Raw genomic sequence first — 25,987 nt, forward strand, 5'->3', positions numbered from 1 at the left:
TTCGAAGAAGCGAATCTGCAACAAAAGCGATAGATATAGAGTGGCCTGCCGAATAGGCAAGGGAATGTGTAGAGTAAAGTGTATTGGGCATGCAGGAAAATCCTTGATTTGGGATCCGAGAAAGGATACCGCTAATAGGGAGACAACCCTTTTTCCTTTTGGCCAAGCTCTTCAAGGTCTGTATGACCGGATTCTGAGCTTTTGGCAGGGCTGCACGCAGCGGGTTGTGATTGTATACTCTTCGACATATTATGGGGCTTTTAATTCTATAGCATATCTCTCATCGGCCCTTAGATGGAGCTCCAGGTAAATGCCTTGTTGGACCACAAGTTCCAGAAGGTCGAAGGTCGTCCCGAAGCCCGCAGAATCAATCTCCTTTCTGTATATTTCAGGCACATGGAGCAAGCTCTCATTGAGACTAGCTTTAAAGGAATGGGTATGCCCGGCCATTGCAAATTGGTGTCCCTGCTAGCTTCAGTCGAATCCAAGGAACCAGCCAAATTCCCGTGTGAATGGAGGTTGCTTTGTCCCTTTCTAGAGATGTCATGTGTGGTCCCATTTCCTGCAATCCTACAATTGCCCAGGTTGCAATGCGGTCCATTCGAGCGCTCAGTCTCGGCAATACCGGGGAAAGATGGGAGACCATCAAGGCCGAGGGCGTCTCATTCGTGTACCAAGATTTTGAAGCGTCATCGGGCGGTGGCTGATTTGATTCATCTGGTTAGTAAAATCTTCGTTCAAGAACTTCTGAAAAATATGTGCGATCCGTAAGGATATCCGAGCAGGCAATCACAAGTGTTCATGAGTGTATTGAAGGTGGCCTGGGGCATGGAGGTAATTGTGAAAAGCTCCAGTGTAGCGGTCCTGTTGATGCACTTTGTTTGAATAGGTTCCCTAGCACGTGGAAGATAGAACTCCTCGATACCCTCCCAAATCCATCCCTATTTGCAGAAGGGAAGCATGCAAGTATTTCCACAGCACTGTCTCCGACGGTTCTTTCTCCTCTTGTCGGCTGAGTCTGGCTGGCAAGGTATATAGGGCTGTCAATGGCTTTTGTTCCTGTTAGGATTCATAGTAGCGCCAAGCAAATGCGGTATGATTTGGGCGCGAGGCGACAAAGTGTTGACGTGTGCTGTTGGCCAGCGATTCGGGGGATCAGGTCACAGCTTCGGATACTGGGCGACCTACGTGGGCTGGGTGAGGGCCCGTTAATCATTTATTGTCAGTTTGCGACACTCTCTGGTGAGTGTTGCAACAAGATGAGGACACAGAGAATTGCGATGAAAGAACAAAATCAAAACAATACAGGTTGCCTGGAGTATGGTTGAAGGACTTCAACTCATTTTGGACTTTAGACACTCTCCCTTCAATCTGTCCATCTAATGTATTCATGTACTACAATATGACCTGCATACATACCTATATATATTTGTACATACGTTATAGGATTTAGTTTATCGTATGGGGGCAGTGGAAATAGGGTTCTAGGCTAGTTCGTAGGAGGGCTAGTGTATTCCACACGTGACCGGCCCGACCCGCGGACCCAACAAAGTCTAACCAAGTATAGAGTCTGATGGGTTGATATCCGGAAATCTTCGTTATTTGAAGATACGCTGGTTACCTGGCGAATGGAAGGCGCATGAATATGACACAGGTATTCTCAAATATCAAAGTATGTAGTTTACTGGACTAACAACACTCGAACTTAGTCGATTTTCAAGGTGGAGCCACATCTCGACAATATCACTCTGCAACATGACCCACCCCTCAACTACACGTAGGGACTGCAAAAGCAAAGAGTGATTAATAAAAGATCCTTTAAATATAACCCTGTGGATTAAAATAATAATTGTTTTGAGTTATATTTGGCGCTAATGAGATCCTATAAATTGTAGAAAAAAGGCAAGTATTTCCAAGATACCCCCTTATAGCCTAGTTGGTTCCGGAGAACCTAATTGGCAAGTTGCCCACAGGTCGTGACAGGGAGTGAGGTTAGGTTTGTCAAGCCACCTGGTTCGACCCCAGGGGTTGACAAACCCAGGGGGGGTTTCTTTTTTTTTCCCTGGCTACTTTTTGATTCATATGCAGTATGAATGATGAAATATAATATAATTAAATTATAAGTATCTGAATGAGACAGAAAAAGGTAGTATTAGTTATATTTGGCGCTAGTGAGATCCTATATATTAAAAAAAAAAGATAAATATTTTCAAGATACCCCCTTATAGCCTAGTTGGTAATGGCCGACCCCTCGGGGTCAAAGGGAAACCTCCCCGGGTTTGTCAAGCTACCTGGTTCAACCCCAGGAGTTGACAAACCCAGGGGATTTCTTTTTCCTATTTTCCTGTTTTCCTTTCTTTCTTTCTTTTTGCTCCCTTTCGATTCATGATGTTGCAATTATTCGACCACAAGTCAAGAATCATTATCTCTACCTTACTCCGCCTATATAGGCACGACATGAGAAATTCTCTGACATGAGACTTGTACGTGATCTCTGTGGTACGATTGTTACTCTCGTCTCTCCCTCGCCCCGTCCATCCCTCTCCTCTTCAAATTCTACATCAGTACACCAAGTTTTCACGATGCAAAATCATCCGAATCCAAATGCGTGCAACAATGGTCACATAGCGCGGTACAGAATTACCCCGTCAAGCCTTCTCCTGCTTTTGACTACCCTATGCCTTGATCCATCATCACTCGACAGGACAGCGACGATGGCAACTATCTATGTCAATCACTGACTCCGACTACCGATGACTGTAGGATATTGTCCTCGCGCGCAAATACATCAGAACCTCGGTAGCGGTTATGACTATAGGCCGTCAGTAGCTTTTAAACCAATGGATGAGATCCTGGGCGTACCTTTGGGAATCTTACTGATCCAGCGGTAGAAATGTGTGCGAATATCCTAAGGTCGATTAAAGAATGCTTAGCGAGGAGGACTGGTATTGGGGATGCAGAACTGAAATGATAGAGGGATGCTGATGAAAATGATGACCCACAATCACTCGAGAGAGCTGCTCTGATCTGACAAGAAATTTAACAACTTCGCAAATATTATATCATTCTCATTCTCAATTCTATCAATTACGATGCTAGCAATTAAGGCGAGAATAATTTAAAACAGATATAAAATAATATAATGTACAAGAGCTTAAAAAAAGAAAAAGAATGAAGGTGTCGGAAACCACCCTTAGGTTTGAGCAATCCTGGGGTTGAACCAGGCACTTCAAAAACCTTTGAACCTCCTTACCACGACACGGACATCACTCCAAAGCAGCCTATCTGAGGTCTAGAACTGGGCTACAAGGGGTTCTTCCATGTAAATCCTTACCTTTTAAAAGTTACACTTAACACCCATCTGGCACAGGTCCTCATACATTATTTTCATCATTTGATGCTACCAAATGTAAACCTTCCATCAAAATGTCCTACACCCATAAAAGTAAAATACAATCCGAGCAGATCTACCAAAGAAACAAAAAAAAAGAGGAGGTTGGAAGCCCGAGACCCTCTTGGTTTGTGGACTCCTGGGATCGAACCAGGCAGCGTTACATCCCTCTCCTTTCTCCCTGTCACGACCTGAAAGGTAATTTGCTCAGGCTCTCGTTCCTCCGCTTCCAAGAGGAATATGCCACTGAGCTATAAGAAGGTCTCAGATGATAGTTTTACATTTTGGCTAAATTTAACAAACACCTGGTCAAGGCACACAACAGTTATCCCAACCTCCACCATTCTATTACAATTACTATTACCTGTTCCAAATAAAAATTACAATGCAGTAAGACAGACCCAAAATAATTTGAACAAAAGAATGAAGCAACGGAAACCCCCCTTAGGTTTGTGCAAACTCCCAGGGTCGAACCAGGTAGCTTCTGCCACACAGACCCCACTGACCTCCCTACTACGACTCGATCAGCTACTACTGCAGGACTTATTCCAATGAATAAAACTGAGCAATGAATCATTACGTTTTGGTTAGATTCGAGGGATTTGTTCTTGGCTTTTACAAGGGCACCATCCACCCTTTTGCCATCTAAATTTTACCCTAGCTGTGCCCACTCCCTACACCTAGGGAAATATTAACCTTAGATCTACCTGACATGGGTCGCATATTTCTTTAAATTTTTCGCTACATGGTGGTTCCGCTTCACACCTGACAGCCATTATCTCCTGGCCTCCTATACTTTTTTTTTCTGTCCCTGCCAACACCGCCCCGTCAAGCTCATCATCTCCAGACATTTATGATGCTTTAAACAAGCTCTGTTTTGTCGTCGGGAGCTGCCGTCGAACCTTGTTTGAGGCCCACCAATACCCACGTGGGATCCATGGAACGGAATTATCAGCCCCACATCCGCGTGTGCCTTTAGCGCAACGACATTCGGTCGACTCTATCCTCCCCAGCGAACATTTCGCCCGAAAAATAAAACCAATGGGGGCGGTTGACAAAAATGTGCCAATCCATCATATCTCTAAGAGCCTTGCTAATATATGCTCCTCGCCGCTGATTCTCATAACAAGGGAAATAGGACATGCACTGCGAGTAGACAGGAGGAGGGAGATCGATCGTGCTATTGGGGCTTAGTATGTTGTAGGCGTGTGCGTGGAACTGGGAACAAATTGTCTCGAAAGAAACTTATCGTTGACTCGATCCTGTATGGATGCGGGTTGCCTGTGCTTTTTTTTAGATCTGGGACTCGCAGAAGGGGCTGTGGTAGTAGTGGGTTAAGGTGACAAGTTCTAGAATCGAGCATCAATGGATGTCCGAGATCTTAAGAATACGTTTCTTTGAGTCAATTAAAGTACCAGATTTAAACGTCTCTACTAGATCCAGCCAGTACTCATTGCCAATGAAATCGAGGGCAAATTTCATTCCGCAGGCAATGGACGAGTCCGGTGTCCGAAGTCTCAGAAGGGTAAGCAACACTTATACTATCTCATTTAGGGAGAGATGACAGAGCTTTCCATACTATCCTACGGCGGCACGAAAACCGTTAATACACGAACTTCCCATTCAAGCGCTGTCGCGCAGAGATATCGTCCGTGAACATAATAACTTCCCGCTTCCTATCGTGTGTGTGCGACATGATGCAGAGTAGGGTGGAAGAAAGGTTGGTCGCCTTGCCTTTTTATGCGATGTGTAGTACATCGCGTTGTCAATAAACAGCAGTGCGAATCTCATTGCGCAAGCAATGGCGTACAGTTCAACCAGCCCGGTGTCCTGGGTGGGTGCCGGGTAGTCAATGCCTATGCTGTCCCATTTAGGGGGAGATGGCACGGCTTGCCACACTACGCCGGGGCAGCTCTAGGGACCCCGAATGCACGCATTGCCGTACAGAACTACTCTGTGAGTCATACTTTCCGCCACAGGGAGTGTCACTGGCGACGACTACTAGTGGCAGTCCATGTGCGCGGACTAGAGTCGTAGGGCTCTGCTTATGGGTTAGTTTGATGTTCATCAGTGTAGAGGCATGGGTGTTTACCTATACAGCGTCTTGAACTTCGAAGGAATACCCGAGACTTGTCTGGGATCCGCCACAACTTCTTGATGCTCATGCCCTCTCCTGGCACCTTCTCCCACACTAGGTGATCGATATATCGCCCTGGGGCAATACCGGTGTCACTTTGTTTGTCTTGGTAGGAGTTAGGCGCTGTGGTAGAGGTCAGCGGCGGAAGTTGTTTGAGACCGTTCATCTCTGCATGGCCTGGTGAGGCAACAGATCAGGCGTTGCGACCTCCGTATGCAACTGTGGGACTTCAAGGTGAATATGCATGAAACCTCTCTGTAGAGTAGAGAGATGTTGCAACTGGCAGATTCGATGAGTGAATCCGTGGATGAGGAGCGCTTCCTTTTCCGGCTGGCCTTGTCGTTGACCTCGACTGCCACTTAGTGGCTTTGATTTGAGGGTGCGAAGTGTCCAGAACTGGCGCTGCTGCTCCGGGCCGGGTCCAGGAGATGGGTCGTATGATCGGATGTGCCGATCATGGTACTGTGGGGACTTGCAGCGGGGGCGCGTTGCCGGAAGGGTAGCATGGGAATTTCTCCGAGGCGCTGAGGGGGATCTCCCCAGGCTCAAGCCCGGCTGGCGTTGAGTGTGGGGTGTCGCTTGAAGGAACAATGCCCTCCACATCCTCTTCCAGAGGCTCCCCGAGATACTCGAGGATAGTCCATGCGAGAACCTGAAGAGCAGCCGTTGTATCGACATCAAGGACTCGGCTTCAAATGGGTTGCCAACAAATTTTGGGTCAGATTCTGGGATGTAGAACTTACCATCAACGGCATTTGTCTATGGCTAGAGCCGTCATGATTAGAACGTGGTGGATTAAAAAAGGAATGAGGTTGTCGTCTTTGCGGCGGCATTCAAACCCGCCCACTGCATACGATGGGCCGAGTCCGTGAGCCACATCAGTTTTTGGAGCTGGCTTCAGGCTTCTTGCCAAAGAAATCCGGTCTCTGGGATTTGCTACCTTCGACAGAAGCCTTAGTTGCCTCAGTACAGTTCACCGGGGCCAACTGCCACTTCTCAAAGGAGACAGTGATGTCGCCTACATGGATGAGAACGACGATTCTAACATTGCCGGGAGTCTGCAAAGGGCTTCCACGCATCTTGGTGTTCGGCGAAGCCATTGCGACACGCCTAATTTGACAGAAGGTGTTGGACCAAGTTCGTGAAGAGGTTTGAGCTGTTCAAAAGCTGTTCTGTACTCAAACCATTCTCTGCAGATTCTTTGCGGAAATCAGGGGAGGGGCATTAGCTCTGGAACCAACTGAAATTTCCAAGGTTGAAAGGATTCTCTCCAGCTCTCAAGTATTGTTAATGGAGACGCCAATCGATCGCGATCGCACATCATCCAATCCCCACCATTCGGAGCTCTCTTCTGGAGGACATTGTACGCTCCTGATCATCCTTCAATGTAGTCTCGGTAACGTCGTATTTGTGGGTCTGGGGCACGCCGACTGAGCAATACAGTTCATAGGGCTAAACCCGGTATCCGGTCGCCTTGGATGTGGATAGGAATGAGCAGGGAGAGACGACGTTGTGATGTCGCGGGCAAGCAAGAAGTTGTTGATTGTCCAGCACATATTCGCCTCACTCAGTGTGGCATGGCCGAAGGAACGATAAAGGAGAGTGAATGGCCTGACCGTTGGTAAGCCAACGGAACTGGAAGTCATGAACGAGGTTGAAAGTCAGAGATATACTGCTCAGATTGCCGAAATGCGAAGGGTCAAACATCGAGAAACAAAGGTCAAGTCAAGCATCAAGTAGGGACGGACCTATAAGTGACAATTTCGGAAGCCCTGGAGTCAGAGATGAGTGATCGAATGGAAGAGAAAGATGAAGAAGTAGAGCATGTAGTAGTAGGTGGTGAGAGATTCGTGTATTAGAGAAGACCAGCAACTGATTGGTGAAGCTATACATAACTCTATAAGCATCTAGAACTGACACCTAAACTGAATCTGAAATTGATCTGAAGTGGATCTGAAATGACATTTAGAAAGACGTTAAAAAGACATTGTCACAAAATGTTAAACTACCTAGATATATATATATGTACGTAGCTAAACCATTCAATCAAACTACAGCGTGAACATGTACGGGATGGATAGAGAGTACAAGGATCGAAATGAAAATGCAATTGAGGCCACAGAAACCAATCATCACAGGTCATCATACCAACAACAACAGTAAGAGCTTGTTGGATGTTCGCCATGTTTATCTATTTGTACCAGCCAACAGCAACAACGACAAGGGTGGTCCCCATGGCTCACATCCATCTAAGCCCACTAGTTGAAGACCAAGTTTCCATTATCATTCCCAATGCGCTCGGCCAGGTTGATATCCGCATCTTGCAACTCGCCCTCGACATTATGCAAACGAGCCCTTAGAACAGGGATCTCGTCATCCCCTTCGCGGTCGAAGCTGACATCCTCCGCAGTGGAGTGGAAGTCCCCGCCGTCCCAGTGGAAATGTCCTACCGAATGAGTCAGATCGACTAGTGCTACAAAGTCGATGCAGATATGTATGTGCGATGCAAAGACAAAGGCCAGATTGGACGTGAAACATACCATTGTCGTTTCCAATGTGATCATTGAGATCGAGGGTGGACTCCTGTTCATCACCCTCCTCGTTGCGAAGAACAGCCTTGAGGATGTGACCATCCTCAAGCTCGATGTGGGAAGCGGATTCGTGGAAGCTCATGGTGTCGATTTGGGAGAGAAGAATGCAGAGTAGAGTGTAGAGAGTATGGATCATAAACTTGCTGGAGGGCGGAAGTAGACGAGGGGAAGAGGGGCTCTCCTTATATACCCCATCTGGCGAGGCCGATATACCCCGAATCGCGATCTGGACTTACACAAGGAATCGTGCGGCAGCCTCCAGGTCTTGTCTGACACTTGTCCCGGACTAATTCGTCGCACTGCGTCTCGATTGCGCCATGGCAGTGGCACAGGTGGGGTATTCATTGGAAGGACCGACATTGGCAAAGCGGGGAGAGTGTACAAGATACTCCGTATCAACGGGGATGTCTTCCAAGGCAAAGAAACCTAGCGAGTCAGTTGTAGAGGTGTGGAGAGGGCAGAACGGGAATATCCACTACGCCCGTACACGTCAGTGGGTGGATCAAAGCAGTGTCAACATCCGAGGCAGTCATCTTGGCTGGATATTCCGGTTCAAAGGAGTACAGAGCACATCTGGTTCATGTCCAGTTATCGTGGCGCATGGCGATATCTCGCACAGTCCCTAGCCACAGGATCCGGAGCGACATGTCCTGATGTTGCACTGTGCATGCACGCCAAGGCTGCAAGATTCCGTGACAGCCTTAGAGAACAGCCACAGGACGTGGGCCACACATGGCCAATGGGTATCGAGCCGACCGAGGAGAAACGCTGGTGCCTAATGAGGACAATGCAGTCAACCGGGGCTGATGCTGTGCCAAGCCAGTTTGGGGATGCAGCCTCATGCTGTCAGTCCTTGGCAGTTAGTATTGAGTAGGGGTAATTCACCAACAGTGGCGTTGAGTGGAGCTGTGGCTGGATAAGGCTAGCCCTGTGACTTGGTGGCATTTTTGGAGGGGTAAGAATCAAGTGGAGGGGTGGATCATCGTCAAAGACAGCACATCAATGTCTGAAATATTGGTCTCTGCTTTTGGAGAAGAGAATTCGGGGAGAATTAAACTAGGGTCACCATGATACATATTCTAAGTGTTTACAATTGAGGGATCAGGTTCACAAGCTCTTTATTGTTCATTCTATACATAGAAGGTCGAGACAAAAAAGTGCAGACAAGCAAAGACAGCATCAAGTATCGTAAAGCCCACAAGGTTGGCACATACCAGGACTAGGAGGAATGGGGATCATTAAAGGAACCTTCCGTTTAAATAAAAAAAAAAGTCTTCAGAAAATAATTCAGACAACATAGAGCTATCTCTGTGGATAGGTTCCAAAAATTGGTTCAAAGGAGATGAAAGCAGAGCCCCTTCTGAGGTTTCAAATCTCGTGATGGACAATGGAGAGCCCGGAAAAGTACGGTCTGTATCCGCAGAGTTCCTATATGCTGAGCATGCTGAGCACCTAAGGTACCCGAAGATTCCGTTCGATGTCCCGGCGGAACATGCTTCGTGCCATTAGACTAGGTCCAGGGACCCCAGCCTAACCAGACTTAACTGAGCCGCACCAAAGACCATCAGTTCCCTAAAGGTATCTCTTCCTTCACTGGACAACAGGAGACATATGTTGAAGTATGGACGTGGAGCTGAAGGGTCAAAAAATTGAAGACTCTATATTTTCCCAGTGAAGGCAGGAAGGAACTGGGGTGGGGGATGAGTTTTCGTCCAAAAAGGGAAGCTGCGACAGAGGGAAGGTGCCACCCACGTCTTGGATGAATTAGAGAAAATTAAGAAAAATCGAGAAAAGAATATGTATGCATTGATCTCAGAAATATCCTCAGACCCCCAATATCAAACACCCCTAACACCACTTGCAAACTCCCATACAAGTTCGACAGATGCACAGAATCAACCTATCCCATAGCACATAGGTGTATCAACAGAAACACATTAGAATCATAATAAGTCACAGATTAAACTCCATTCCGGTAGATTTGAGATCCACCGGAACGGATCTGGATAGTGTCACGTCGCTGCAAGACCACCAGCGCACGATTAAGTGCTTGCTCGGTATAGTTCTTGCCATCAACAAAGTCACGGCGAAGAGTGGCCAAGCTTGTGCTCCAACCAATAGGAAGGCGACGCTTCAGCTCGTCTTCAATTTTGCTACTTTGCTCCATAAGTTCCTTGCTGCCTTGCCCCTCACCCTGGGTAATGGCGTCCATGGTGGATGCCAGGAACAGGCGGATGGCCTCGTCCACGTGGGCCTCTGTGGCGATGGGGGAGAGAGAAAGTTTGGCAAGGGACTCGGAAATACGGACAATGGCCTCGAGTTGACGGACGGTGATGGGGATCGATGACCGAGTGTTGGATTCCATCTCGGCACGGTGGACTTGCTTGCGGATGGAGACGAAGTGTGACGAAAGTTTTTCCGCAGCTTCGGGCGAGAGGCGGGGCGCACAACGACTACACGGGATGTTAGTATGAATATAGCAGTTCAAATCAGCCATAACTGTAAACGTACCTGCGACAATAGCTGATGTACCGCTTCATCTGCTCAACGGGAATCTCGGCCTCCACCTGCTCTTCCACACCACGACCACCCATGTGCACACCCATGACGTGACGTGCAATCTTCTCGTCACGCCCGCGCTCGTGTTCATCGCGGACGACGAAGATCATATCGAAACGGGACAGGATAGTGGTTTGGAAATCGATGTTCTCGCCGGGGGTCTTGAGATCATCGTAACGACCAAAGATAGGGTTGGCTGCGGCTAGTACGGACGTTCTCGAGTTGAGAATGGTGGTAATGCCGGCCTTGGCAATAGAGATGGTCTGCTGTTCCATGGCTTCATGAATGGCAACTCGGTCCTCGTCGCGCATCTTGTCAAACTCATCAATACACACAACACCACCATCAGCAAGCACCATGGCACCACCTTCGAGGTAGAACTCGCGAGTGGTCTGGTCTCGCTGCACGGAGGCTGTCAAACCAGCAGCGGAAGAACCTTTTCCAGAGGTGTAGATAGCGATAGGAGCAGCCTTCTCGACGAACTTCAAAAGCTGAGACTTGGCAGTACCGGGATCACCCAGCATCAGCACGTTTATATCACCACGAAGCTTCATTCCGTCAGGGAGGATCTTCTTTGAGCCACCCATCAGCAGACACACGATGGCTTTCTTCATATCCGCGTTTCCATAGATAGACGGGGCAATGCTTCGAGCGAGTGCGTCATACAAGTCAGGCCTCCGGCTGAGCTCCAGGAATTCTTGTTCTTCCTCCTCAGAGAAAACTGAGTTGCCCTTTGCTGTCTGGTCAAGGTCGGAGGTGATTCCCACTGCGCGGAGATAGGGGTTGCGGATAGCCACGGCAGCCTCCTTCTTGACACCCTTCGCTTGGTAGATAGAGAAGATGCCCATGACGGTGCAACGAGAGCCAGGAACAACTCGGTTGGCAAGGTAACGATCGGCCGAAATAAGAACGTGTCGCGGCATCTCACCCACTGGCACCTGGTCGGGGGCTTCTTGAAGCTTGAGGACTTGCTGGTCCACAAATTGACATTTCTCGTGGTGAACGACGTAAGGATCCAATGGACATTGCTCGTTGGGTTGATCATTCTCGTTCCTGGGTCGACCGCAGCGGCGCGGCAGCGTGAGGCCAGAGAAGCCACCATCGACGTGGATGTTCTCGCTGTGATCGCAGCCCTTGCAACGGACATGAATGATTGTTGATTTTGAAGAGATTGTTGAAGCTCCAATCACAATTCCGGGGATGCGAACGAGGTGAGAGATGTTGGTGGCATTGAGATCACGGATTGAGATGTGCGATGCCGAGGAGTGTAGGAGCAGCTGGTGGGAGGGTAGTGTGATATCGCGCTGCCCGGGGTAGATAATCCGTGCAGTACATTGCTTCAGGGCCAACTCAAACTACTTCGGGTTAGCGAGGACGAAAGATCACCAGGGTTGTTGAAAAAAGACCTACAAGAGGAATAATATCGCCGGGCTCCGTGGTGAGTTTGTGGGCCAATTCTTCGTTGTAAGAAATGAGATGGGCAATGTCAATATCACAGTAGTATTGTTTCACAAGGGCATTTTGCCGTAATTGATCACTGTTGTATCATAAATTAGCCCCCATTGGACCCTCACAGCGGTGGGATGCGTACCGGTAGACGAATGCATTATCCAGCTGGAATTCTAGCACGAAATCCCGAAGGCGGTTTTGAATAGTCGTGCGATCTTCATCAGCGCCATTTGTGCTGGGCGCAAGTACGCTCAAAGTATAGGGGGTGCGTCTATCCATAGTGTAGAGGACCGCAAATGTGGCAGGTTGGGGGGTTGATGATTTGGCGGAAGGGAGGCTTCAAGAACTTTTGGTTAGTGTGGCACCAACGCGACGCGTCGAGGGTTCACGCGTTAAGTGGTTTCTGAGTCATCTGCCGCCTGAGGCATAAATCCATTAGCAGAGTTGTGGCCTGAGGAAAGAAAGATCTGAGTCAGCACGGGGAACCGCGGGCCCGGCGTTAGCGCATTGGCGGATTGGGGAGCCATGGCCAGCTTGATGGAAACAAAGCCACATCACAGCCATTCTGCACCCAGGAGCCGAGTGATCTCGGACCAAAGTCGCGAATCGCAGAGGCTGATTTGACCAGTTTTAGATCCAATACCTGAGCCTGTCAGAGCTCTACAGTCAGGACTTTATCCACTGTCATGATCAGATAACACGGAACATCTCAACGATCGACCCTCCCCCGGTGGCTGTCCGATCCGGCTCGTGACAGCCATGTCGTCAACCAGTCCACGAAAATCAATTGATAGCTTGGCGTCCGGGGTCTCGTCGCCTTCAATTTCTTATTCAGCGAGTCAGCTGGAGTCTCCGCGTGTGGCCCCTCAGCGGTTCCCCCTGAGGAGGGGATCAACCGCGAGCTCGATCGTGAGCATTGGAGGTGTCTTGGACTCTTCTCACTACCATGGCTCAATCTCAGAATCTGTTGCAGAGTCTGGGCAGAATGGTTTGTGACCTCGGAATTCCCAATTACTCGATGACTAACATGTCCATATAGCCATTTCGACCCTCCTCCAGCCCCCAATCATCCGCACCGGTCTTACAACCGGCAGTGCCACGTCCTCCGCCGGTTTCAAGGCCCCTACGTCTCGTGATATCCCGCCGGTGACTCTGACGAATATCAAACATGTGGATGCAAAGGTCTTCCAGCCATATCTGTCCCAAGTTGGCACTTTGTACGATGTGTTTCAACAACCGAAAGAAGGCACGGGGGACGATACACTACCGGCGCAGGCTGCCAAATCTCCTAAGCCAGACTCCGAAAAAGATCGCGATTCATTAATGCCATGGTCCCCCGAGCGGAGGTCTTCGGTTATGTCGACCGGTTCAAGATCATCCTCGCCATATCGCGGCCGACGCCCCTCCACTGGCCGTGGTCGCGCCCCCGCAGTTACTCCTCTATCCACCATCCCTCCGGTTTATTTCGAAGAGGGCTTTCATCTAGAAAATCCCCGTACGTTCGATGTTATATCAGAGAAATCAGATGTGGTGAGGCCGCCGAGGCCGCCGACCAAGGACGACAACGCCAATGGATTAGTTGCGGAGCCAGTACAAACGGGAAGAAAAGCACTAGCAACTAATGCTATTCTGCAAGAAAAGCTATCATGGTACATGGATACTGTGGAGATTCATCTTATTTCATCTATCTCAACGGCATCGAAATCCTTCTTCACGGCCCTGGGATCTCTCCGAGAGTTGCACGCGGAAGCTGCCGATTCGGTCAACCGGATACAGGTACTGAGAAGAGACTTGCAGAAAATCGATAAAGAAATGGCTCTAGGCGGTCTAAAAATTGTCAATTTGAGACGGCGAAGGGAAAACGTACGAATGCTGGCAGCTGCCGTGGCTCAGCTTCGCGATGTGGTCGAATCTGTCTCTCGGTGTGAAGGATTGGTAGAGCAGGGCGACATTGAGGAAGCCGCCGATGGACTCGAGGAAGTCGAAAAACTGATGGCCGGTGAAAAACTCCCCGACCGTGCAGCTTCGGAGGACGAGGAGGGTGCCCCTAGACGCATTATCGACCTGCGAGGCATCAAGGCCCTCGCGGGAGCTTCAGATGACCTCGCACAGCTCCGCCAACGGATTGGTATAGGCTATGAGAGTCGGTTCTTAAATGACCTGTTGGGAGACTTACGACAGCATGTCCAGACTGTACCATCGAATGTGACAATGCAGCGCTGGGGAAACTCATTCCAACGGCAGCGAGGTGGTCAACGGTCTGGCCTGTCGTTATCGCCTGCCTATATGGATTTTGATAACGAGTTGCGATCCCAATTGAACACCCAGCTCAACGGACTCGCGCGTGCTCACTATACGATGTCTGCGGCAACTTCTTTCAAAACCGCTGTCTTACGAGAAATGAAGGGCCTTATTCGCAAACACCTTCCCAGTTCTAGTGATGATGACAATGAATCTATGGTGTCATTATCAACACATGGCGGTCATCAGCTAAGCCAGCAGGAGAAGTCATCAATCCTTGCTCGTAATTTGCGTGCTCTCGACTCGGATGATGCTTATGCAATGTTGATGAATGTCTACACCGGGATTAGCGAATCGCTAAGGCGACTCAGCGTCCAAGTCAAAGTCCTTCTGGATATTGCTAGTGGCTTAGGAAATTCGCCTACTGTCAGGTCACCACCACGAAGCCCCAACCCGCAAAGTATCGATCAGGCTATGAAGTCTCCACAGATCGGGCCGACAGCCTCTGACCTGGCCCAGGATGAGATTCTGCAGGTTTTGGATATGTCGAGTCTGCTTGGTCAGGCAGTTGACATCGCCCAATCCCAGATAACAAAGGTGTTGAAGGTACGGTCTGAACAAACCGCCCAGCTTTCCAAGGAGGAATTCCTTAGGTACTTCACTCTTAATCGCCTGTTTGCCGATGAATGCGAGGCCATCTCGGGACGTAGCGGTACTGCTCTCAAGACCATCGTCGGAAATCAAATTCGCGATTTCATTACCCGTTTCGGTGATAGTCAGCGCCATCAAATTGTCAGTGTCATGGATGCTGATCGATGGGATGCACGCGATTTCGGGGATGCTGAGAACACCGTTCTTACTAGGATTCTCGATGCAAGCACCAAAGACGTCGACGCCTGGCTTGAAATTTCCAAGATCTGGATTCGGCCTGATGGAAACGAGCAAGCCAAGCTAGGTGATACTGCTGCTGAAAATGGGACTGATAAGTCCAAGGTTCGCAGCGCCGTCATCGACGAGCAGAAATACATCCTGCCTGACTCTGCGGTTGCCGTGATGCGCAGCATTGAGGAGTTCGATTTCCTCATGTCGAATATCCCTAGCATGATCCAGGACATTGCGCCGCACCTACTAGATATTCTGAAACTGTTCAACTCGCGGTCATCGCAGTTGATTCTTGGGGCCGGCGCTACGCGTAGTGCAGGCCTGAAGAACATCACAACCAAGCATCTCGCGCTGTCATCACAAGCATTAAGCTTCGTTATTGCTTTGGTGCCGTATGTACGGGAGTTTGTCCGTCGTCACGGACAGGCGAACCCCTTGATGGCGGAGTTCGACAAAGTCAAACGGCTATGCCAGGAGCATCAGAGCGGTATCCACGAGAAGCTGGTGGATATCATGAGCTCGCGCTCTTCGGTCCACGTGAACGCGATGAAGAAGATCGACTGGGATGCCAAGGGAGCACCTGCTGTGAATCCTTTCATGGAGACTTTGGCCAAGGAGACGGGTACTCTGCACCGGGTCTTGAGCAAGCATCTTCCAGACATGACAGTTAGCATGATCATGGTGCCTGTATTCAACAGCTACCGTGATCAATGGACGAAGGCTTTCCAGGAGGCCGACGTGCAGACCGAGGCTGGAAAGAAGAGGTCAGTTTGGGCTACTTGAACCCCGCTCACGGGTAATACTAACCGCACAAACAGGATGCAAGCCGACGTCGAGCATTTCCGAACCAAACTGAGCAAAATCGAAGGCGCCAGTGAGATTGGCGACAAGCTCCTCGAAGTTGTGCAGGCCAAGACCATTGCCAATACCAATACCAACGAACCTGAGAAGTCCGAGACACTAATCGAGAAGCAACAAGATCAGGACGATGGCTCTGATTCTACCAAATCCTGACTTCCATTCCCATCGCCCTTTATCATTATACGTATAATTTTGTTTCTGCATGTTCCTTTCTTGCCTGCGCGCTCATTCCCGAGCTGTACACTTCTCGTCACTGCCGGTACCACATATCTGTCTACCAGTTGCATTCATAGAGCTAGCCCGGCGTTTGTGGATATGAATAAGAGCAGATGTGATTTTCATTCTAATATCTCCAGCACATTCCATATTACGCATTAGACAGTTATTACGCATTAAGACAGTTACTAAACCTGAGATTGTCTCACGTTCGTGTACCTTACTTCACTCATCCTGCTAATCACAAGAAGCACCATTGAAATTTCATAACTTGAGGATATCGTGTATCATTCATGATGTATGCACTTCAAAAACACCAAAGACCATCGTAATCATAGAGAATCACCACCCCCCGCGCAAATCATGTATCATCATAGCAGACTTGCATCAATCACTTATTTTCCAGTGCCAGCAGTGTTCTTCTCATCGAGGGTAATAGGCTTCGCAGTACCACCCTGAGGGTGAGCTTCACCAGCGGTAGGCAAGCCAGGGTGAACATCGCGGCCGGAGCTAGTCTGCTCTGGCATGGGGGCGACCTTGTGGGGATGGGTCATGTCTGCGGGCTGTGAGATGCATTAGCTGTTGTCACAGATAACAGTCCATTGAGTTGGAATTGCAAACGTACCTCATCACCGACTCCGTGGGCCTTGTTGGGGCCGTTCTCGATAGGGTTATCGCTCTGGGGGACACCGTTGTCGTATTCAGCGCCGCGGACCATTTTGACGATTTGAAGTTGGGGTAGAGTTGGGAAGGTTGAGAAGGTCGAGAAGGTTGGATGTGGTGTTTGTGTAGGAGTGAGGTTTTCTGTGTGGGAATAGAAGAGTGTTTGATGGTTCTACTTATAGTTGGTTTATGGTTGAGATCGGGAGTTGTGACAGCATGCTGAAATCATAGTGGGGAGTATGACTTCATGCCCGTTGGATCAAGATCTTTATTCGATTGCTTTGGAACTCTAGAAAATGGAATTGCAGACCTTGGGAGATCAACAGACTAATTAGTACCTAATTTCTATTAGACAGTTAATGTTGTGGTCGGTAGGAAATGTTCAACTTGTACGTTGCATGGGATATAGAACTGCACGGAGATTATACTCCCCTATCTTCCACCGTCTACATGTACGAATGCAGTGCATTCCTTTAGAACACATTAATATCCGGAATACCATTTGCATCGTAAATATTATACTAAAATAGCCTGTCTAGTGGGAATATGGCGGAAGGAGATGGATTCACTATGCTCTGGTTACAGGAGCCAAACTTGGTCGTACCAGTTGTTGTTCCAGCATTATATTAAGCCACATCGTGCGAGGCGGAGAATCGAAGTTTCTGGCACTTCCATGCCTTGAATAGTTACGTACCTACTGGGACATGTTCGATATATTCGGTAGCCAGAAGAGGTCCACGGGTGGATATATATACAATCTGATGACGTCAGTCTATTAGCCATTCCAAGGTTGTCAGACAGCAACATCAAACCTTGGAAGGAGGATATAAGTGAATGAGTAATATTCAGGAACAGGATTGACATGGAAAAGGTGATCTATTTTTTATGATTCATGATATTCCTTGGGAAATTTCAACCATAACTCCAAGATGAATCTGACAAAACATTAACAAGCAGCCATGAGAAGTAAAACAAAGCCAAGTCGGGAAACATCACAAAGGATAAGAAAGGGTATTCGCAAATTAAATCTGACTGAAAGTTGGCACCAAATTCTTCGTCAACGGTACCTGCGTTTTTGTGCAGCCGATCCAGCAATTAGACACATCTCCAAGCCAGATGAACCCACACTCTCGTAGATGCGATCAGTGTCGATAACCAAGGTCAAGTCCCCTGCAGAGGTAGCATAGAGGCTGTTGTCGCCTACAGGACCAGCCAAAGGCGAGCCAGGTGCGGTATCTGAGAAGGAGGAGGAGACACGATTCAACGCCCGAGGACCAACCAACACTGGGGGAGAGATGAGCCCAGACCGACGGGTCGAGCAGTGCCTGCACTGAGGACCAGCCCTAAGGGAAGTTGGAAACCCGTCAACGTCAATCTCAAGACGGGATAGTTCTCGGGGGCTAAGTGGGTATGGGAGCGGGGGATTTCCAAATTGGGCGCTGTTGTCACCACGATAGTAGGGATGACTGTGGAGAGCACGGTGTCGTCCTGCTAGACAGCCACCGCACATCGACGTTGGTCGGTCAGGATACTGTGGAAGATCATCGATTGCTGGACTAGGCGAAGAGCGGGGAGTGGATGAGGTAGTGGCTTGGTTGGAGCAGGATGTCGAAGAAGATAGAGGAGGTAAGGGGCCATTTAGGATTTTACGGCGGAGACTGTATGGGGGGGTGTTGCACTGGCGCTGCCACATCATGGGATGTGTCTAAGGGAATAGGCGACAGGGCATCGTTCCGCTTGATGGCGATGACATTGCACTTTTTCCGAGTGATGAGTGGTTGGCGTAAGGGAGCAAACGGCGAGATATACCGGTTGTTCACGATGGCATCTCCCTTTCTCTGTGTCTGCCGGATGAGGAATTCCGTGGCGGTCATTCGGGGCTGGGCCCTTTTGATGGATGATCGTGGCATATCTGATGAGGGTATATGTTGAATCACTGGTTCAATACCGTGTGAGGAGTGTGCATAGGAGCAGATACCGTTCTCGAAAAGAACTGGTGAACTGCAGTCTCGAAGAGCTGCTGTGATAAGACAGCATAACGGTGGATCGGGTTGATGTATGAAATACAAAGCAGGGAGTAGAGGAGCCAGCTCTTCAACCGAAAGATTGACCATCCCAACATCGGACTCGGCCAAAACGGAATGCGACTGCCCACGTTGCTTTTCTTCACCACTTAACTCAGCAGGTAAGTCTGGACTCATTGCCTCAAGTGCAGAGAGTTCGTACACATTCCTATCAACTTGAAATACAGAAATAGGGCCTAATTCCCCAGACTTCCCATCTTCACTACTCGAAACAGACATGTCCGGATTCATGATCCTCAGCACACAATGTTCATCCCCTCGCCAACTTCCACCGGGATTATGGGGATAATCCGTCTCGGGCGAAACGCTCTTTCCTGGGCTCGATGCCTGGCGATCATTGCGGCCCCGAAAGAAGCGACACGGATATCGATCAGTGAGAGCCCCAGAAACGATCCGTTTGAAATCCCAGTCCGGAATGCTTCGACGCTTCCGCTCTACCTTGTTGATCAGCTTGATCTTCACGTTGCCCAGCGGAGTGAAGACCCAGCTTCTCAGCCAACGCTTGATCTTGGACCGCTTGCGTCCCTTCTTCTTTTCAGCCATGCTTGATGCGACGGGTAATCGAAGCTCAGAACTTGGATTGAATAGAAGGGAGAGGTGCTGGAGGCCGGGAGACTGCAGAGGGTCTCTTTCTTCAGGTCTCATCTCGCTCAGCTTTTATATATTTCTGGAATGGTATACTGGTACCTCCGAGATCGACATCAATGAGTCTTTCAGTTGATGCATTTCGAACAAGTGACACAACACTGTCTACGCGCATGAGGACTGGACTCCATCTCACTTACAATGAGGATGGGAGCAAACACAGATTTGAGACTTTTGACATTCTTTGTTGATGAATTTGTCAACGATGGATCCTTTGTTTACCAAGTGCCCAGGTGTCTCTACTTTTATGAGTCAACTGCTGTGCTACTACCTACCCATGTAGGTAGCTAGTGGCTAGCAGTGCAGGGTAAAAGACATGTGGTCTTATCATCCTGGAGTCCTTCTGCTGAATCTATCCGTGGGCGATTTTGATATAGATAGTATCAGGTGCACAGGTGGCTTGAGTTCGGTCAGACATCGCAGGATATCGGAGATATTTCTCTCCAGAAAAAAGGGATGGGTAGAAGACAAGGAACACAATGTTGTACAAAAGAAAAGGTAGTTTGCATCTTCAACGTTGCACGGTATAGGCATATTTCAACCCCAATGAGGAAATGGATTGCCAAGACGATCATCCCCTCCAACGTGGTCCGTCCTTCCCCTTTCCAATAAATGGAAGTGGTTAAGCCATTTCCAGCCATTAACCATGTTGGTGGTCATATTGGTGTGATATCGGCCATTCAGCATGGCCATTAGGACGATCAGAGCTCTTGCGGGTCCTTTCCGTTCGGTGGAGAAGGCCAGATGACATCATGGCTCCAGCTTTCCCCAGATCCGACTGCAATTGGATTGGTCCTGCACTTTGTAGACTGGGATTGGAGGCAAATCAATGCAGATCAGATGTTCAATGATCGGAGAAACCGGAGAAACATAGTAAAAGAGAGAATATGAGAATATTGGGAGTAGAGAGAGAGGGAGGAAGAGAGAGTAGATTACGTGGGCGATGCCACTTTGTTACTCCTGCTACTACTGTTACATATCCAGGCACAGAGTACCATAGTTCTTAAGTGAATCACCAAGAAAAGATTAAATAAAATCTCTTCAACAATAATATCGATGATGGTACTTTTCTCAACAGTCTCGGGTGGAATTTCCCTGGCAGTTTTGAGCCCAAGCGCACTAGAAAAAGGCCTTGGTCACACCCGCCAGTCCAGAGAAAAACTCTTGACCGGAACAAGAAACGGGAATTCTTGTATTCTTTTTCTTTTTCTCTCTTGAAATATCTCTTGGACCTCAATTTCATCTTCAATTCCATCCATACCCCTCCCTGACTCCTCCAGCCACCCCAGAAGCTCAAAGTTGAAGCTCCACTTCTCTCCCCGCACAGACCGGGACAGCTCTTCCAAGGTTGTTGCGCGCCCCCCCCCCCTCCTCGCATTTCATTTCTCTTTCGCTTTTACTTTTTGTGATTTCTCTGGTCTTTGAGCACAATGGAGGAAACCAGCGAACCTATCAAGCGTGATGTGCGCAACCACATGCTCTTCGAGGTGGCCACTGAAGTGGCCAACCGAGTAGGTGGGATCTACTCGGTCCTCAAGTCCAAAGCACCCGTGACCACCGCCGAATATGGTGAACGGTACACTCTGATCGGACCACTCAACAGGGCTTCAGCTGCAGTGGAGGTTGAGGAGCTATCGCCGTCCAACCCAGCCATGCGGGAGACGATCCAGTCTATGAAGGAGCGCGGGATTGACATGGTCTACGGTCGCTGGCTCATTGAGGGTGCCCCTCGAGTTTTACTCATTGACACGGGGACTGGCTATCGGTGGTTGGATGAGTGGAAGGGCGATCTTTGGACTACTTCGGCCATCCCATCCCCCGCTGGTGATAATGAGACCAACGAGGCCATCGTTTTTGGATACTTGGTTGCTTGGTTCTTGGGAGAGGTACGTTCCAATTGTTATCCACATTGCAGCTGGCAACAGAACATGACTGACTCAGATTTCCACTGTAGTACATTGCTCACGACCGTCGCCGCGCGGTCATCGCCCATTTCCATGAGTGGTTGGCTGGTGTCGCTCTGCCATTGACCAAGAAGCGACACATGGACCTCACAACCGTCTTCACCACCCACGCGACATTATTGGGTCGTTACCTCTGTGCTGGCTCGGTTGACTTCTATAACAACCTCCAGTACTTTGACGTGGATGCGGAGGCCGGGAAGCGAGGAATCTACCACCGCTACTGTATTGAGCGGGCAGCTGCTCATTCCTGTGATGTCTTTACCACTGTATCGCACATCACTGCGTTTGAGAGCGAGCACCTGCTGAAGCGCAAACCCGATGGGGTGCTGCCAAATGGTCTGAATGTCAAGAAGTTCTCTGCTATGCACGAGTTCCAGAACTTGCACTCCCAGGCCAAGGAGAAGATCAATGATTTCGTTCGTGGCCATTTCTACGGCCACAACGACTTTGACCTGGATAATACTCTATATCTCTTTACCGCGGGTCGTTACGAATACCGCAATAAGGGTGTCGATATGTTCATTGAGGGGCTGGCCCGCCTCAATCATCGTCTGAAGTCTGCTGGGTCGACCATGACCGTGGTCGCTTTTATAATTATGCCAGCCCAAACCTCTTCGTTGACGGTGGAATCGCTCAAGGGACAGGCCGTTGTCAAGTCTCTGCGCGATACCATCGAGAATATCGAGAAGGGAATCGGCAAGCGCATGTATGAGCGCTGTCTTTCCTGGAAGGAAGGTGACAACATGCCCGATGAGAAAGATCTCATCACCAGTCAAGATCGTGTGATGCTTCGCCGTCGCCTGTTCGGCATGAAGCGCCACGGTCTTCCTCCAATTGTCACCCACAACATGCACAATGACCACGAGGACCCCATCCTGAACCAGTTGCGTCGTGTGCAGCTGTTCAACCACTCCTCTGACCGGGTGAAGGTCATCTTTCACCCGGAATTTCCTCAACTCCGCCAACCCTGTATTGCCGCTTGACTACGACGACTTCGTTCGTGGAACCCATCTGGGTGTCTTCCCCTCCTACTATGAGCCATGGGGATATACGCCAGCCGAGTGTACAGTGATGGGTGTGCCTAGCATCACTACCAACCTGTCTGGATTCGGTTGCTATATGGAGGAATTGATTGAAAACTCCTCGGATTATGGAATATACATCGTGGACCGTCGCGCCAAGGGCGTTGACGACTCGGTCAACCAACTGGCCGACTTTATGTTCCACTTCACAGAGAAGAGTCGTCGCCAGCGCATTAACCAACGTAACCGTACGGAGCGCCTGAGCGATCTGCTTGACTGGAAAAGAATGGGCTTGGAATATGTCAAGGCTCGGCAGCTGGCATTGAGAAGAGGTATGTTACAATTCCATTGTCTTTTGTTAGGTGATGATGATTAATTCTTTGTACAGCTTACCCATCCTCCTTCGAGGGTCAAGAGGACTACTTCGATATCATTGGAGGAACGGAGCAGAAGCTCTCCCGCCCGCTTTCCGTTCCTGGATCCCCGCGGGATCGCTCCGGAATGATGACACCCGGTGACTTTGCCTCTCTGCAGGAAGGCCACGAGGGATTGAGCACCGAGGATTATATCGCCTGGAAACTGCCGTGAGTTTTACCTATCATTAGTATTTGTCAAATACTAAGCCATTGTACAGTGAAGAGGAAGAACCTGAGGAGCACTTCCCCCTCACACTGCGAACTCGCAGGATGACTGAACGGGCTGCATCCCCACTGGACAGTATATCGATCAATGGCCGTGAAGAGTCCGAAGTAGGAGCTCGGACTGCATAGCCGAGGGTATTGGAATGCTCTCTCATCTTCACCCTAAATCCTGTTGGAGTGGGCTCCCATTGACGTCATGTGTACTTGTTTAATCAGTCTGCTTTTTTACGATCTTTTTCCTAGCAGTGCATCTGAAGCCCATGTTTTTGTTTTTAATTAAATGAAATCGAAAGTTATTGCCAGAATATTCAACGGATATTTAATGTAACACGCCGGAGGGATGAGCTCCGACTCTATCCACTCGACTTTCTCGGAGAGAATATAGAGTTACGCACTGGAGCACAGCGGATTTTCTCGCCCCGGTGAACCTTTAGCGAAAGTATGATTCATCGTACTTCTGCTATTTCTACCCCTCCTGCCCCTCCATCCTTTCCCCTCTCACCATCATTCTTACACATCCCTCGACTTCGACTCACGTCTACCATCGGTACGACTCTCCAATGGAGCCGCGCACGTCCAGGACCCTACTGGGTCGCAGGACAAGGTCCTCGCTACGATGAAGAGATGGATCAAGGTATTTGTTCGTATAACAGTCGTTGCCCTCGCATGACAGGTGTTCGGTCTAGCCAGTTGATTGGGGAGAACTATAAACCTATTTCCAGCTCTCCTGGAGTCTTGGATTGGTTTCTTTTTCTCATATCAAGTGGCTGGCCGTTCTGAGATTATACTGTCAAAACTTGATCTAGACAATACTAGCGAAAGGACATGCGTGACTTTGATTGTTCCCCTGTTTTGTGTTTTGTGTCTGGCTCTGCTCACACTGTGCTGGTTGACGTTCAATTGAATACATAGGTTGAATGGAAAACAGCATAGGTAGAGTAGAGCTGGATGCTTTCTCTCTTGGCATGCTGACCCAATTGAAGTATTTCAATAGCTTGATCTTTCTGCCATCATGTCTACCGACAAGATCACTTTCTTGACCAACTGGTATGCTGACATTGTTCCAGAATCCGAGCTCCCGGGGTGCCCAGGTGCCCTTCGTGCTCGATCTTTAGTTCCATTTGGCTAAGTTATTTTCTTCTAAAGGCACGCGACCCCGTACCACGCCCCCCTCTACCTCGCCCAGTCCAGAGGCTACTTCAAGGATGAAGGTCTCAAGGTGGCTCTGCTCGAGCCCAACGACCCCTCCGATGTCACCGAGATCATCGGAAGCGGCAAGGTCGACATGGGCTTCAAGGCCATGATCCACACCCTGGCGGTGCGTACACATTCCCCAAACACAAGCACACCAACCATACTAATACCACATCTAGGCCAAGGCCCGCGACTTCCCCGTGACCTCCATCGGCTCCCTCCTCGACGAGCCCTTCACCGGAGTGGTGTACCTGAAGTCCAGTGGAATCACCGAGGACTTCCGCTCGCTGAAGGGCAAGCGAATCGGCTACGTCGGCGAGTTCGGCAAGGTATGAATTCCATCCTCACCAGTCCAATCCCACCAAACAAACCCTAACCCAATCCCAGATCCAAATCGACGAACTCACCAAGTACTACGGCATGACCGCCGATGACTACACAGCCGTCCGCTGCGGAATGAATATCACAAAAGCCATAATCCAAGGCAACATCGACGCCGGCATCGGTCTCGAGAACGTGCAGATGGTCGAGCTGGAAGAGTGGCTCGCCAGCCAGAACCGACCGCGCACAGACGTGCAGATGCTCCGAATCGACCAGCTCGCCGAGCTAGGCTGCTGCTGCTTCTGCTCGATCCTGTACATCGCGAACGACGCCTTCATCGCCGCGAACAAGGACAAGGTCTCTGCGTTCATGCGTGCCGTCAAGCGCGCCACAGACGACGTCCTCGCGGACCCTGCTGCCGCGTATGCCGAGTACATTGACGTCAAGCCTATCATGGGCACCGATGTTAACCGCAAGATCTTTGAGCGGTCGTTTGCTTACTTCTCGCGCGATCTGAAGAATGTTCAGCGCGACTGGAACAAGGTTACCAACTATGGAAAGAGACTTGGTATCTTGAAGGAGGACTTCGTTGCTAACTATACCAATGAGTTCCTCTCCTGGGGTCTTGATGCTGATTCCACTGATCCTATCGGTGACCAGAAGCGCATGGCTGCCTTGCAGCAGGAGGTTGCTGCTGATGGTGGTTTCAAGCGTCTTGAGGTTAAGGCTTCGGCTTAGGTTGGGCTTAGGTTGGGCTTTGGCTTTTATTGCTTGATGACACTGCTTGAGAATGTTTGTCCTAGGCTTCACTCTTTAGCCTCATTATATTGAGTCAAATTGGAAATTGCCATATTGGTATCACTTGTGCTTAGACGATCTGGTAAAAATCTTGTAATACTGTGGACATGGGTAATAACAACCTAGCAAGAATCACCCATTCCTTTGACTACGTAGGAAAAGTCTACAGCCTAACATTTCCAGTATGATGTAGTGTAAAGGGAATCATTCATAAAAACTAAATGCGTTCGTAGCATGATGGATATTGTAGTAATGGTTTATTTCCAAAATCGTTAACATCAAAGTCATTATCATGTCTCATAATAGGACACCGTGTTACAGGCTCCAG

General features: G+C 49.2%; 10 protein-coding genes across 10 annotated transcripts; 4 read left to right on the forward strand and 6 right to left on the reverse strand.

Annotated features, from left to right (window-relative positions):
- Nucleotides 1-5,690: 5,690 nt before the first annotated feature.
- N7519_006704 (uncharacterized protein) lies at nucleotides 5,691-6,628 on the reverse strand (the record flags this gene model as incomplete). Its single annotated transcript, XM_057293480.1, has 2 exons — nucleotides 5,691-6,287; nucleotides 6,506-6,628. The coding sequence occupies 2 exons, from the start codon at nucleotides 6,626-6,628 to the stop codon at nucleotides 5,691-5,693; spliced, it is 720 nt and encodes a 239-aa protein (XP_057148291.1).
- Nucleotides 6,629-7,786: 1,158 nt separating this feature from the next.
- N7519_006705 (CVNH domain-containing protein) lies at nucleotides 7,787-8,345 on the reverse strand (the record flags this gene model as incomplete). The annotated part of the gene is made up of 2 exons (XM_057293481.1): nucleotides 7,787-7,974; nucleotides 8,069-8,345. Coding segments are annotated over 2 exons (465 nt in total), but the record flags the coding sequence as incomplete, so codon positions are not given.
- Nucleotides 8,346-8,405: 60 nt separating this feature from the next.
- N7519_006706 (uncharacterized protein) lies at nucleotides 8,406-8,652 on the reverse strand (the record flags this gene model as incomplete). Its single annotated transcript, XM_057293482.1, has 2 exons — nucleotides 8,406-8,545; nucleotides 8,607-8,652. 2 exons carry the CDS (start codon nucleotides 8,650-8,652, stop codon nucleotides 8,406-8,408), a joined length of 186 nt encoding a protein of 61 aa, XP_057148293.1.
- A 47-nt stretch (nucleotides 8,653-8,699) lies between these two features.
- On the forward strand, nucleotides 8,700-8,993 carry N7519_006707 (uncharacterized protein; the record flags this gene model as incomplete). The annotated part of the gene is made up of 1 exon (XM_057293483.1): nucleotides 8,700-8,993. The coding sequence occupies one exon, from the start codon at nucleotides 8,700-8,702 to the stop codon at nucleotides 8,991-8,993; it is 294 nt and encodes a 97-aa protein (XP_057148294.1).
- Nucleotides 8,994-10,079: 1,086 nt separating this feature from the next.
- N7519_006708 (MCM DNA helicase complex subunit MCM5) lies at nucleotides 10,080-12,406 on the reverse strand (the record flags this gene model as incomplete). Its single annotated transcript, XM_057293484.1, has 4 exons — nucleotides 10,080-10,572; nucleotides 10,631-12,033; nucleotides 12,089-12,215; nucleotides 12,270-12,406. The coding sequence occupies 4 exons, from the start codon at nucleotides 12,404-12,406 to the stop codon at nucleotides 10,080-10,082; spliced, it is 2,160 nt and encodes a 719-aa protein (XP_057148295.1).
- Nucleotides 12,407-12,886: 480 nt separating this feature from the next.
- Nucleotides 12,887-16,264, forward strand: N7519_006709 (vacuolar protein sorting-associated protein 54; the record flags this gene model as incomplete). The annotated part of the gene is made up of 3 exons (XM_057293485.1): nucleotides 12,887-13,115; nucleotides 13,167-16,014; nucleotides 16,069-16,264. 3 exons carry the CDS (start codon nucleotides 12,887-12,889, stop codon nucleotides 16,262-16,264), a joined length of 3,273 nt encoding a protein of 1,090 aa, XP_057148296.1.
- A 458-nt stretch (nucleotides 16,265-16,722) lies between these two features.
- N7519_006710 (uncharacterized protein) lies at nucleotides 16,723-17,045 on the reverse strand (the record flags this gene model as incomplete). Its single annotated transcript, XM_057293486.1, has 2 exons — nucleotides 16,723-16,890; nucleotides 16,953-17,045. The coding sequence occupies 2 exons, from the start codon at nucleotides 17,043-17,045 to the stop codon at nucleotides 16,723-16,725; spliced, it is 261 nt and encodes an 86-aa protein (XP_057148297.1).
- A 1,002-nt stretch (nucleotides 17,046-18,047) lies between these two features.
- N7519_006711 (uncharacterized protein) lies at nucleotides 18,048-19,617 on the reverse strand (the record flags this gene model as incomplete). Its single annotated transcript, XM_057293487.1, has 2 exons — nucleotides 18,048-18,648; nucleotides 18,713-19,617. The coding sequence occupies 2 exons, from the start codon at nucleotides 19,615-19,617 to the stop codon at nucleotides 18,048-18,050; spliced, it is 1,506 nt and encodes a 501-aa protein (XP_057148298.1).
- Nucleotides 19,618-21,149: 1,532 nt separating this feature from the next.
- N7519_006712 (uncharacterized protein) lies at nucleotides 21,150-23,475 on the forward strand (the record flags this gene model as incomplete). The annotated part of the gene is made up of 5 exons (XM_057293488.1): nucleotides 21,150-21,605; nucleotides 21,674-22,584; nucleotides 22,613-23,037; nucleotides 23,094-23,289; nucleotides 23,340-23,475. 5 exons carry the CDS (start codon nucleotides 21,150-21,152, stop codon nucleotides 23,473-23,475), a joined length of 2,124 nt encoding a protein of 707 aa, XP_057148299.1.
- Nucleotides 23,476-24,358: 883 nt separating this feature from the next.
- On the forward strand, nucleotides 24,359-25,599 carry N7519_006713 (NMT1/THI5 family protein; the record flags this gene model as incomplete). Its single annotated transcript, XM_057293489.1, has 4 exons — nucleotides 24,359-24,393; nucleotides 24,493-24,664; nucleotides 24,720-24,869; nucleotides 24,928-25,599. 4 exons carry the CDS (start codon nucleotides 24,359-24,361, stop codon nucleotides 25,597-25,599), a joined length of 1,029 nt encoding a protein of 342 aa, XP_057148300.1.
- Nucleotides 25,600-25,987: the final 388 nt, after the last annotated feature.

This window comes from Penicillium mononematosum, assembly GCF_028829835.1.
Source record: "Penicillium mononematosum strain IBT 11891 chromosome Unknown utg000003l:1.0-8172316.0:1.0-8177699.0, whole genome shotgun sequence".
In the NCBI taxonomy this organism is placed as follows: Eukaryota; Fungi; Ascomycota; class Eurotiomycetes; order Eurotiales; family Aspergillaceae; genus Penicillium; species Penicillium mononematosum.